The sequence below is a fragment of the Mauremys mutica genome, chromosome 3 (genome assembly GCF_020497125.1).
Source record: "Mauremys mutica isolate MM-2020 ecotype Southern chromosome 3, ASM2049712v1, whole genome shotgun sequence".
NCBI lineage: Eukaryota > Metazoa > Chordata > Testudines > Geoemydidae > Mauremys > Mauremys mutica.
In genome coordinates this window covers 206,364,861-206,378,468 of record NC_059074.1, presented here as the reverse complement: position 1 = coordinate 206,378,468, position 13,608 = coordinate 206,364,861, and the positions used below count along the sequence as shown (strand labels likewise).

Sequence of the window (13,608 nt, the reverse complement as noted above, 5' to 3'; positions counted from 1 at the left end):
GTCTAACAGATTACTTTTTTTAAGATGGGGTAACCACATCTGCACACAGTATTCAAGATGTGGGTGTGCCATGCATTTATATAGAAGCATGATATTTTCTGTCTTATCTCTTTCCTAATGGTTCCTAACATTGTTAGCTTTTTTTGACTGCTGCTGCACATTGCGTGGATGTTTTCCGAGAACTATCCATGATGATTCCAAGATCTCTTTCTTGAGTGGTAACAGCTAATTTAGACCCCATCATTTTGAATGTATAGTTGGGATTATATTTTCCAATGTGCATTACTTTGCATTTATCTACACTGATTTTCATCGACCATTCTGTTGCCCAGGCACCCATGTTTATGAGATCCCTCTGTAACTCTTTGCAGATTGCTTTGGAGTTAACCGTCTTCATTACTTTTATTTATAGTTCAAAGTGTGAGAAGAGTTTAAGCCTAGCCTTGAAAGATTAGCTTCCTCCTGATCCCTGTACACAGACAGATGTGATCCTGCCAACCCTCTTCCCCCCAGTAGTGAGCTTTCCCTTTTGTGGGGAGGGAGGGAAGACATCTCATTCTGCCCATTGGCTACCAGATGTTCTGGGATGCTCCGACACCATCCATCACCCTCCAGTTTGAGGAAGGTGTCTCCAAAGCAGATTGAAGCCTATATTTTTGTGACCAATAACAATACAAAATCAATTACTCTACTTTCCCTTGGCCAAATCAGTAGTTTCCAATTTTCATTCCCCAAGTTCTTCTTTCCAGTCCAGCATGCTGTAAAATGCCCTTATCTAATGAACAGACCCAAAACAAACAGTTGAACAGATTGCACTGAACGCCAAACAGATTACAGGCTGCAAACCCCTGAATTTTCAAACTTCTGGAGATGGTCATTCCGCTGTCTCACAATCACACATGCTTTGGTCCTGCCTCTTTACTATTTATAAGAGGAGCAGTCGCAGTCCTTTTATTAAGGACACCTAATGCTCTCCATTATTAAAATTTTACAGATCGTTTTTTAAGAGCTCTAGCACCACTATAGTACTATAGTGTCTTAAATCTTAGGAGGAGGATACTCCTGAGGGCCTGATCTCTGAAGCGCCCAAAATTAGTGGAGACTTTTGCGAGTTCTGATCTTAATCTTCCCATGCCACCATCCCTGCACCTCACAAAGGTGTTCCAAAGACAAACTGATTGTTCTTTGTGAGACTCCGGTATTATGGCAGCAAGCACCACAGAAAATCCCTTGAGGAAATTAATAATTCTGTATTCAGTGTAGCGGGAACTAAATAATGCAGTAAGGCAGGCATGGGGCCACACACACAATGATAAGGACAAAGATATTGAAAAGCTGCTTTATTCCCTCAGCATCATCCATCCTGTGCACTGAAGGAGAGAGATTCTGTTGAAAAAAAAAATGTATGGGATCATGTAATTAGAGACTCAATGCACAGGCACAAAGGGGCCAAATTACGGTTCCATAATCAATTACAATTTGTCATTAGTTATTTAGATTGTGGTAGCACCTGACACACATTAAGTGCATGCCGCCCAGAAAAAGACTGTACACCAAGAGCACACAGCCCCACAACCACCTGTATGCTCAGCCTACAAGTACTAGAACACCCAATCACCTTTTCTATTGAGATCTGCCTCCACAGCCTTGATTAGGACAACGCAATGTCATCCTACTTTAAAAAAACAAAAACAAACCCATACACATATCCGAGCAGCTCTTATACAAAAGAGCGATTCAATCAGCCTCTATGCTCCTCATGCAAAGAACTCATTCCCTCTTGGGCAGCAGACCTGGTAAATGATGCAAGCCATTATTAACAGCTTTTGCAGAGTGGCAATCACATTTTAAGTGATCACTGCACAGTTGTGTCTTGAGGCTTGATCCAAAGCCCATCAATGAGACTCTTTCCCTAGAAATACCCACCTTCTAGAAGTGTAGAGTAGGAGTGCGTACAAGAAAGAAGGCTGTAGGGGGAAGCGATAACCTGGTGTATAATAGTAAGGTGTTTGCATGTGGGTGGGAAGGTGGAATGGGTTTTGTCATGTGATAACTTCATTTCCTAGCTTTCTGTAGCTGAGTGTCAGGTACATTACAGACATAGCAACCAGAAACACTTCAAAATGAAGTTTGTGTAGTAACTGATATTAAATAGCAGGCTAAAGATTTTGCTTAACTTCCTTCTTGAGAATCAGTGTTTAACTCAACAGGACAAGTTTCAGTACTGGAAACTTTTCAGTTCATGCTCCTGAATGTTTCTGTTTTAACTCAGTAATGGTGCTGGTCATTCAACTGGTGTGTATAGCTTAAGATGATGCTATGGGAATCTTAATAAAGTGAAATTAAAGTTTGACTGTAATAACGGAGCATTAAACCCTAACATTTTAACCATGAAGTAAGTTTAGGGCATCACCTTCATTTACCTGCTGAGAAAAACACTTTCAGCATAAAAAAGTTGCATTGAAAAAGGGAGTTAAAGTCTTTTTAGTTATAAGGTACAATATATACTACATCTCAAGGCAGAAGTCGAGAATATTCTTAAATGGCCTGATACAATCACTAGGGCTGTCAAGCAATTAAAAAAAAAATTGTGATTAATCACACTGTTAAACAATAATAGAATACCATTTATTTAAATATTTTTTATTTTTTCTACATTTTCAAATATATTGATTTCAACTACACAGAATAGAAAGTGTACAGTGCTCACTTTAGATTTATTTTTATTACAAATATTTTTGCTGTAAAAAGCAAAAGAAATAGTATTTTTCAATTCACCTCATACAAGCACCATAATGCAATCTCTTTATCTTGAAAGTGCAACTTACAAATGTAGATACTTTTTGTTACATAACTGCACTCAAAAACAAAACAATGTAAAAGTTTAGAGCCTACAAGTCCACTCAGTCCTACTTCTTGTTCAGCCAGTCACTCAGATAAAAAAGTCTGTTTATATTTGCAGGAGATACTGTCTGCTTCTTGTTTACGTCACCTGAAAGTGAGAACAGACATTCACATGGCACTGTTGTAGCTGGCATTTCAAGATATTTACTGCCAGAAGGGCTAAAGATTCATATGTCCTTTCATTTTCAACCACCATTCCAGAGGACATGCATCCATGCTGATGATGTGTTCTGCTCAATAACGATCCAAAGGAGTGCAGACTGATGCATGTTCACTTTCATCATCATGAGTCAGATATCACCAGCAGAAAGTTGATTTTTCTTTTCTGATGGTTCAGGTTCTGCAGTTTCCGCATCGGAGTGTTGCTCTTTTAGGATTTCTGAAAGTATGTTCCACACCTCATCCCTCTCAGATTTTGGAAGGCACTTCAGATTCTTAAACCTTGGGTTGAGTGCTGTAGCTATCTTTAGAAATCTCACATTGCTACCTTTTTTGCGTTTTGTCAAATCTGCAGTCAAAGTATTCTTAAAACGAAAAGCATGTGCTGGGTCATCATCCGAGACTGCTATACTATGAAATACATGGCAGAATGCGGGTAAAACAGAGCAGGAGACATACTATTCTCCCCCAAAGAGTACAGTCACAAATTTAATGAATGCATTATTTTTTTAACGAGAGTCATCATCATGGATGCATGTCCTCTGGAAAGGCAGCCAAAGCATGAAGGGGCACACGAATGTTTAGCATATCTGCAGGACCGGCTCTAGGCACCAGCAAAGCAAACATGTGCTTGGGGCGGCACATTTCCAGGGGCGGCATTCTGGCCATCCTTCTTTTTTCGTAAAGATCCACCAATGTATGGAAAAATACATGAAGATCAAAAAATGTCCAGTAGTACGATAGGAGCGTGACATGAAAAATATTGTGTCACGTCGTGACACGGTCGGTCATAATGTGAACATACGTAAATCTGCAAATGTTAACAGTTACTGATTAATTAAACCAAGAATCATGATTACTTGTGTGTACCGTGCTGCCCTATCAGCGCCATGCGTGCCAATTTCCGTGTTGCGTCGGTGCCAGTGGTTATAGGGCTAAAATGCCGGGACAAAAACGTTCCAGTGCTGCCTACTGGCAACAAAGAGAGAAACAGCAAAAAGAATTAGAAAAACTCTCTCGTACTTCAAATAAGTATTTTTAAAAAGTCGCAATTACCAGTATCAGTGGCTTCTGGTGAGCGCAGTGTCTCAAAACTGAAATTACTAAAAAATTATTTGAGGACCACACCATATCTCAAAAATCATTTGTCAATTGAAAGTACCATTGCAAAAAATTTAGATTTCACTGAATTATTAAAAGACTATGCAAGTATAAAAAAAATCAGTTCATATAAATTTTTAATTTATGAGAAACTGGGCACACTGAAAGACACTAACGGTTTTCATTACAGTGTATAGTTGAACCCAAATTGTTTGTAATCGTGATTTTGTTAAAATTAAACGGAGTACACTAGTAGGAAATTGTTTTATTTCACTAACTACAAATTCTCTGTTTTCATTTTTTTTATTTTAAACAGTCAAAAAAAAAGAAAGGAAAGAAACATTTGCAAAGTTTTCTGTGTAAAAGCCAAAAAAAGGGGTGGGAGGGCGGCCAAAAATTTTTTTGCTTGGGGCGGCAAAAAACCTAGAGCCGGCCCTGCATATCTGGCATGTAAATACCTTGTAATGCCTGCTACAAAAGTGTCACGTGAATGTCTGTTCTCACTTTCAGTTGACATTGTAAATAAGAGGCCAGCAGCATTATCTCCTGAAATATAATCAAACTTTTTTATCTGAGTGACTGGCTGAACAAGAAGTAGGACTGAGTGGACTTGTAGGCTTTAAAGTTTTACATTGTTTTAGTATTGAATGCAGTTATTTTTTGTACATAATTCTACATTTGTAAGTTCAATTTTCATGACAGATATTGTATTACAGTACTTGTCTGAGGTAAATTGAAAAATACTATTTCTTTTGTTTTTTATAGCACAAATATTTGTAATAAAAAATAAATATAAAGTGAGCACTGTACACTTTGTATTCTGTGTTTTAATTTAAATCAATATACACCTCTACTTCGATATATCGCTGTCCTCGGGAGCCAAAAAAATCTTACCGCGTTATAGGTGAAACCACGTTATATCGAACTTGCTTTGATCCACCGGAATGCACAGCCCCGCCCCTGTGTGAGCGCTGCTTTACCGCATTATATCGGGTTGCGTTATATTGGGGTAGAGGTGTATTTGAAAATGTAGAAAACATCCAAAAATAGTTGTTAAATTTCAGTTGGTATTCTATTGTTTAAAAGTGCGATTAATCATGATTTGTGTTAATTGCATGAGTTAACCGAGATTAATTGACAGCCCTAATAATTACAAATATAGTTCAAACTTCACTTTATTATGCTCAGATTATGAACATGGGAATAAATGAGGGCAGTCGTTAGTGATGTCATCCTATGGATTCTCGAACTCATGTGGCATCATTCAGTAGTCTGAAAGAACCTTTATGAAATCTCTTCTGAGTTACTGTTATGCACTATCATCACTGACTGCATCCTTAAAATGAAATCATCAGTTTCCCATATCTGGATATTTTTGTTAAGACTTTACATTGCTTGTATTACCAGATTCAAATAGAGAACTGAAAGCACAAAATATCACAGATCATGCACCAGGTCCAGAAGAACTTGTACTCCAGTTTTAAAAGCCAAAATATAGCATCGTGCTTCACATCTCTTACAGATAGTCCATATTTCATGAAAACAAAGAATCCTGCCAGTATTTTTCTCTTGAAGCAAGAATGAATGTTTAAAAAATACTCAAGATTAAAGAAATCAGATGGTAAGATTTATAATCGGGATAATTTAGCCTTTTTTAAAGCTAATTTTTCTTTCTCTGATTCTCCCTTCTATTACGCATCCAGATCAGTGAAGGTACATCTCGGACTATTTGATTAATCATAAAATAAGAACATTATGTAATATGGAGAATTAAGCAAAAATTTATATCAGATGCATTGACAGGGTCTGTTAGCCACAGTTATTTTCTACCCAACTTTGAACAAAGATATAATATTATGAAGTTTCCTAGTCAACTGAGAGCTTCACTTTAAAAAAAAAAATAATTCTGACTGATTATATAATGGGACAAGACGGCTGTCTTCTCTTCACTTCTGTTGTTCTTTCAATCAAACATCTCACTATAGCTAACTGATTCAGGTATAAAAGGCTTACAACTATATGATATTGAACTATACGATAAAATTGCCCTCTGGCGATATTTTGCTTATATTCAGGCTCTTTTTTAAGATTTTGTAAAGTAGCTTGGTTTTACTTCACCCTTATATGCTCATATAACCAATACCCTGCCATCAAATTTTCAATGAAAAATAGTCTTGTAATGGATTGAAGTATCTGGGAATGATGTCTCTTGTGACATAACTAAATTGTTCAAACAACTGAAAATAGATCTCCAGCTATTGCTTTATTAGGGCATGTGAATTTGATTAATATTCTCCCCAGGATTTTGTAGTATCTTAAATCAATCAGTAAGAATAAGAGAGAGATTGAAGATTAACAAGTTTATTTCTCTCTCTTGGTAAAGTAAAAGAGCAAGGATCGACTTGTGGAAGCTTGTCTCTTTTTGAAATTAAACAAGATCCAACTCAACTTCTAAATTTATTGCCAGATTTAGATACCAACAATCACAAATATACTTTATTCCATGTAGTGTCCCATGGAAAATAGGATTTACTCATGGAGTAAGTCACTATTCAATGTAAGACCATCAGGATCTGACAAATTAAATTTGCCAAAAACTGTTTCCACAAGAGGTTTAAAATTCAAATGATCTGGACAAACTGGAGAAATGGTCTGAAGCAGATCGGATGAAATTCAATAAGAACAAATGTAAAGTACTCCACTCAGGAAGAAAATCAGTTGCACACATACAAGATGGGAAATGGCTGTCTAGGAAGGAGTACTATGGAAAGGGATCTGGGGGTGATAGTGGTTCACAAGCTAAATGAGACAGTCATTGTAACACTGTTGCAAAAAAAAAAAAAGAGCAAACATTCTGGGATGTATTAGCAGGAATGTTGTAAGCAAGACAGAAGAAGTAACGACACAGTAATTAGACCTCAACTGGAGTACTGTATCCAGTTCTGGGCAACACATTTCAGGAAATGTGGACAAACTGGAGAAAATCCAGAGAAGAGCAACAAAAATGATTAAAGGTCTAGAAAACATGACCTATGAGGAAAGATGGGGGGGGAGGGGAAATGGGTTTATTTTGTCTGGAGAAGAGAAGACGACATAACAGTTTTCAAGTACATAAAAGGTTGTTACAAGAAGGAGGGAGAAAAACTGTTATCCTTACCCTCTAAGGATAGGCCAAGAAGCAATGGGCTTAAATGCAGCAAGAAGGGTGGATTTGATTTAAATCACTAGTCAGGAAGACTCGATTTAATTATGGATTTCTACATAAAAGTGCATTCTTGTTGGTTCTTATAACCTTAACACATATTCTTCACAACTCAGAGATAGATGTAGATTTCATTTTTAGAAGGTATACACTATAAATTTTTAAACAGTGATTTTAGAAAAAAAATTCAGATTAGTTTTACAGCTATATCAGAAAATTAATGATTGTTTGGTTATTTCATTTGCCAAAAGGTAACTGAAACAGATATTTATGATCTCCAATTCAACAGATTAATCATTAATATTTGGAGGATTTTCTTGCCATGCTGTATTAGGAGACCACCACCAGACAGACATTTAAATTGTTTTATTTAACTAAAACATTAAGTACTCTGTTTTTTTCCTCCAACAGCACACATACAATATTTTAACAAAACAAGCATATGTCCCTCGCTTCTCACATTTATCTCCAGACTTCTCCTTGTCCAAATCTCTTCTGCCCCCAACAATCTTCTATTCATTCAACTTTTTGAAACTTTGCACTTTTAGAGAGAGGTAAGAGATTGACTCTGTGTACACACATTTACAGAGGGACAATAGGATTGAGATCTGTTATTTCTCACCTCTATGTATTATTTATTTATTTAAAAACATTTTTGCAGTTAACAAGCATGTTACCTCTGGAGAGAGAAATCCACAGTTTCAGAGCTACAAAACTAAGCATCTCATGATATCTTCTAGACTGAGCACTGAGTCCCATTGGGTAGATAGAAAGATTAATCTACATAATCTATACAGAAGTGTGTGGAACCCCATAAGATTGGGTCCCTAATGCATGAACTATTGGAATTCATTTACAAATTTTTCTTTAACGTTACATGAATACACTGTCTCATACTATAGAATTAGAATTTATAATCCCTATTCCATGATGAGAGATCTTTGAGCTGTAATGTATCTATCTTTAGATAGTTTTTTTTCCCCTCAAAAAGCATTTTACCAAAAAAAAAAAATCTGATTTAAATCAAAATATATTTTTTTAAATCATTGATTTTTATCAACCCTGGCAGCAAGGGAGGTTTAGGTTGGACATTAGGAAATACTTCCTAACGGTCATGACGGTTAAGCACTGGAATAAATTGCCTAGGGAGTTTGTGGAATCCCCATCACTGGAGGTTTGTTTGTTTGTTTTTGTTTTGTTTTTTAAGAGCAGGTTAGACAAACACCTGTCAGGGATGGTCTAGATAATAATCACTCCTGACAAGAGTGCAAAGGACTGGACTAGATGACCTCGAGGTCTCTTCTAGTCCCCATGATTCTATGCAATCTCATAATAGCAATTACTTTAAAAAAACACCCAATTAGTGTGGTCCCAAACATTAGTCACTCTCACAATTATACTTTAAACTCTTCAAAGAGCTGTCCAGGATGTGAAGATTGTAGTTACAAAAGATGGGAAAGTGATCACAGTCTTAGTAAGAAAGATTTTATGTATTTTTATTTTACCCTTACACAGATGTCTGATCAAATGAAAAGAGCTTTTCAATGATTTACACACAAACAAAGGCTGCTCTCATCAGTAAGCTAAAAACCATAATTAGGAAATACAAAATTAAGGTTTAAATTTAAGGATTAAAAAGATAGCAAAATCAGGTCCTTTCACATTAGGAAATACCAGAGTGAACATTGCCCATGCAACCTTAATTTAACTCCCTTGTGTGTATGCATTATGATACAGCCTTTCATTAGATGCAGAAGTGACTACCTGTGAAAAGTCTGGGGGGTAAGCGACTTACCCAGCACCACACAGGAACTCTGGGATAGAGGCAGGGATAGAACCCCAGTCTCTAGGGCAGCATTCAACTGCCCTAACCACAAGGCCGTCCCCCTTATTCCTACAATCCCCTGCCTCATTCATCACAAACCTTCAACGTCCGCAATAAAAAAAAAAAGGGCAGGAACCCTACAGAAAACAGACTTCTTTACTACACTGATCCATTCCCACAGCACATCCAGCCTACCCCACTCAACGACCTTGGGGTCCTGTTTGATTTAAAAGAGAGATCATGTCAGACTACCACAACGCATACACACAAGGGGGACAAATAAAGGTTGCACGGGAAACATTCACTTTGGCATTTCCTAATTTGAGTGCTTGACTTCGCAGCCTTTTACTCCTTTTTAATCCTTAAATTCCTAATTTTTTATGGTTTAGTTTATTTATGAGAGCAACCTTAACATTAAGTCAAGGTTTTTGCTTGTGAATTGCCTTAGTTTAATACAATTCTCTCTTCTGTAAGTGCTATTTAACTAGTAAAGTACTTACAAATGTCATCTTCAGTGTGCATTTTATTGTCATTGTTATCTTTGTGAAGCTCATTTGAAAAGAGAAGGGATACAATTCTGAAAACTACCAATCTGTGTGTTTGCCCTTTTTCCTTTATCATATATGGAGAGTACACAAAGTGTTTGGCTCCTATTCCAACCCAAGAAAAAAAGGAAGGTGAAAGAGTTGCTTGATTTTTCACAGTGAAGCAAGAAAAGCCGCAGTTTCTAGACCTTCATCTAGAACAGGGATGGGCAAACCTTTTGGCCCGAGGGCCACATCTGGGTATGGAAATTGTATGGCAGACCATAAATGCTCACAAAATTGGGGGTTGGGGTGCAGGAGGGAGTGAGGGCTTCAGCTGGGGGTGCAGGCTCTGGGGTGGGGCTGAGAGGTTGGGGGTGCAGGAGGGTGCTCCGGGCTGGGACCATGGGGTTCAGAGGGCGGGAGGAGGATCAGGGATGGGGCAGGGGCACAGGAGGAGGTCAGGGGTGCAGGCGCCAGGCAGCACTTACCTCAAGCAGCTCCCGGAAGCAGCAGCATGCCCTCTTTCTGGCTCCTGTGCGGCAGCATGGCCAGGTGGCTCTGCGCGCTGCTCCGTCCACAGGCACTGCCCCTGCAGCTCCCATTGGCTGCGGTTGCTGGCCAATGGGAGCAGCAGGGGCAGTGTGCGGAGCCCCCTGGCTGCCCCTACACGTAGTGGGGGCATGCTGCTACTTCTGGGAGCTGCATGGAGCCCCAGCATGCGTGGAGCAAGCCCCTGACCCCACTCCCCAGCTGGAGCTCAAGAGACAGATTAAAATATCTGAAGGTTCATATGCGGTCCCCGGGCAGTAGTTTGCCCACCCCAATCTAGAATTTATTACTTAAACTCAACTCAAGCAACTGCTGTAAGGGAAAGTTAATCCACCCCCACCCCACCGTTGACAGAAAAAAAACCCCAAAACTGTTTGACAATATTCATTATCGAGCTATTGAATCATCCATTTAAATATCAGAAGAATAGAATGGATAGGTAAAAGATCATGAAAGACCTGAAAATCTTCCAAGAGGTCAGAGCATAGTTATACCTCTCAATACCAAAAAAATTATTAAGAAATTGAAGGAAAGCCAGAGAAAACATAAGCACGATTAAGTGGTTTGAGGACTATATAGAAGAAAAGATTAAGTGAACAAAATGCGTCCAATCATTCTTCCTCCAAAATTTCCCATTACACCATTTCCACCCCTAAAGTATGACGTCTACAATAGTTACTTTTATATCATAGCCTACACAAGTTTACTTGTAACTGGTTATGACGAAACACTGACATTTTTGTATCAGTATTGTAAAACTACATCTAAGTTTGTTGCTTTAAAACCTAAAACTCTGCAGCTGAGAAGCGTTCTTAGTCACTTGTTTTGTACATGCTAAAAAACCTTGTGATCTCTCCACATCTCTGCAGTTTGCTAACAATTATAAATCTTATAGAATATTTTCTACTGGTTACTTACTGTACAGGCCTAACAGCCCAGAAGAAATCAGCACTGTAAACAGAACCCCATCTCCACAGCATCAGGCCATTCAACTTTCAACAGTACTTTTTCCTTTACATTTTTCACATTTTGCCAAAGTTTAATAGCAGCAACAGTGACCTCTAGGTCAGACATTTCACGCCAATTAATGACCAGACGTGCTAAAGACCTTCAGATTCACTTTTGGCAATTCATCCAGTCAGTCATTAAGCAATAATGATTTTCTGGTAGCTAAAGTTGAATTGTCATTAACGAGAGTGCCAACAGAAGATGGCATAAATAGAACTAAAAGCGCTTATAACAAATATAAGTAGTACTAGCTTCTGTGCCACACAAAATGAAAAGAGGGGGAAAGTAGAAAAGACAGCAAGGACTTACAACCCAAGGAGGGCCTGGGAGAGGGAAATACAAAAACCATTACTTGATACTAACTGTAGCTTAGGAGCAAAAAAGTTCAGTTCTCTTGAGTTTTGCAGAAAATACAGTAAGAAATGTTGCATAAAAGGTCCAGTTTTCAGAACATTTGGAAACAGCAGCAGCCACGTAATAAGAAAACTTCGAGCTTCCATTCAAAGAACTAACAGGCTGACGTTGGAATGGCACCACTCTTCAGCTTCTTCCCTATTATTTATTACTTGCACAGTGCCACAGGATTAGTTAGCACTAAATAAGACATGCCAGCATTTGCTAGATATAAACCAATCCACCAAAATGAATCAAAAGACAACTGACCCTGCACCTTAACACAGCAAGTAAGGCCACAAATCTGCAGTATACTAATGAGCTTTTCAGCCCTTTGGGTTTGTTCACAAGGAGAGAGGTGGTGTCTTTGTTGCATACTTGTACAGTGCCTAACATAATGGGCGGGCACCCCTCCCCATGACTGAGTGGGGGCACATCCACTACACACACAGTGCAATACAGTCAAGGGATCGGCAGATCTCCACGCTGAAGGATGCTGTGGCTGTATCCCCACACTCAGCCTGGACCGGGGAGACTCCCCCAGGGAGAGCTGAAGATCAGGCCAGAGCTCCCGGCCCAGAGGGAGAGGGGGCTCCCAGCTCCACCGAGGGGTTGGAATGGCTGCAGAGTCAGCCCCGGGTGCAGCTACCGGAGCCCAAGCGGAACGAGCGGAAGCCGGGACGGGGGGGGGGCCTGTGGTTCATGGGGGGCCGGGCCCCAGAATGCGGGGGGGGTTGCTGGGGGCCGAGCCCCGGGAGCAGGTGGCCGCTGGGGCCGAGCCCTGGGCCTGGACGGGAGATGGGAGCCGATCCCCAGGGCGGGCGGGAGGGTTGCAGGGGGGGCGGAGGCCGAGCCCCGGGAAGGGCGGGAGGGTTGCTGGGGGGACGGAGGCCGAGCCCCGGGAAGGGCGGGAGGGTTGCAGGGGGGACGGAGGCCGAGCCCCGGGAAGGGAGGTGCGGGGGGGGGGGCGGGACGCTGCCGGCCTCACCTTCTCCTCCACGCTGTTGACGATGATGGAGGGGTACTTGCGGCTGAGCCAGCGGAAGAAGGCCGGGACTCCCATGGCCCCGCCTGGGGATACAGCGGCGGCCGCGTCGTTGGAATTGGAAACCAGGCGGCGGCGGCGGCGGCGGCAACCGGACTTCCGGGGCAAAGGGCAGCGCGAGGCATGATGGGGAAAAACGTGCTGGGAGGCGCAGGCGGCGGCAGCGACCGGAGTAAGTCACGTGACTCCAGCGGCTCCGGGCTGCCATATTCGGGCATGCGCAGTGCGGGCTCTCCGCCCCCCCCTTAGAGGAGCTAGGGGCGGGGCCAGCCCTGTTCCCTGCTGAGGGCGGAGCTTCACTGCTGGTAGCAGAGTCGGGCAGCGCGGGGGGGCCTCAGTCCCGGGCACCCTCAGTAGCCCCTACAGCGCCCCCGCGCGCCCGGCACCGGCGGCCACAGGCAGCCCATGGCCGTTGGGGGCTCGCCCGCGCGGGCCCAGCCTCTGTCCGACCCCTATAGCCTGTCCGCAACGGCCTGACAAAACGGACCGCTGCACCGCCACTGCGCATGCTCGCACGGACTGAGCATGCTCGGTGGCATCTGCTGAAGCCGCTGCCCTCGGGTGGGCTTGAGACAGCTGCTCCCTGCAAAGGGGGAATCGTGGGAGGGGGGGATCTGACCGCACAGGCGGCTCAGGCAGCGGGAGGCAGGGGCAGAATCGGGGGTGGGGGCAGGGTACGCCACAGGGTTAGGGCGCTGCCAGACAGAGCCACAGCGAGGGGCAGAAAGGATAAAAGTTACCCCTGGGGGCAGCAAAAAAGAAGCCCCCCCCCTCCAGTGACCCCTTGTGGCTGTTGCAGTTTGTGACATTACAGTTTTATACATCTCATCGCAGACCCCATGTGGAATAGATTGTTTAGCAGAAGTAGTCAGTACATAGTCAAAGGCTGTGTCTA

General features: G+C 41.6%; 1 protein-coding gene across 1 annotated transcript in view; it reads right to left on the bottom strand.

The window, feature by feature from the left end:
- Window positions 1–12,802, bottom strand: part of XRN2 (5'-3' exoribonuclease 2) — an 88,312-nt gene extending 75,510 nt beyond the window's left edge. Inside the window, exon 1 of the mRNA XM_045010820.1 lies at window positions 12,657–12,802. Within this exon, the coding sequence (XP_044866755.1) occupies window positions 12,657–12,731 (75 nt within the window). The 5' untranslated portion in view covers window positions 12,732–12,802. The remainder of the gene's footprint in view (window positions 1–12,656) is intronic.
- Window positions 12,803–13,608: the final 806 nt, after the last annotated feature.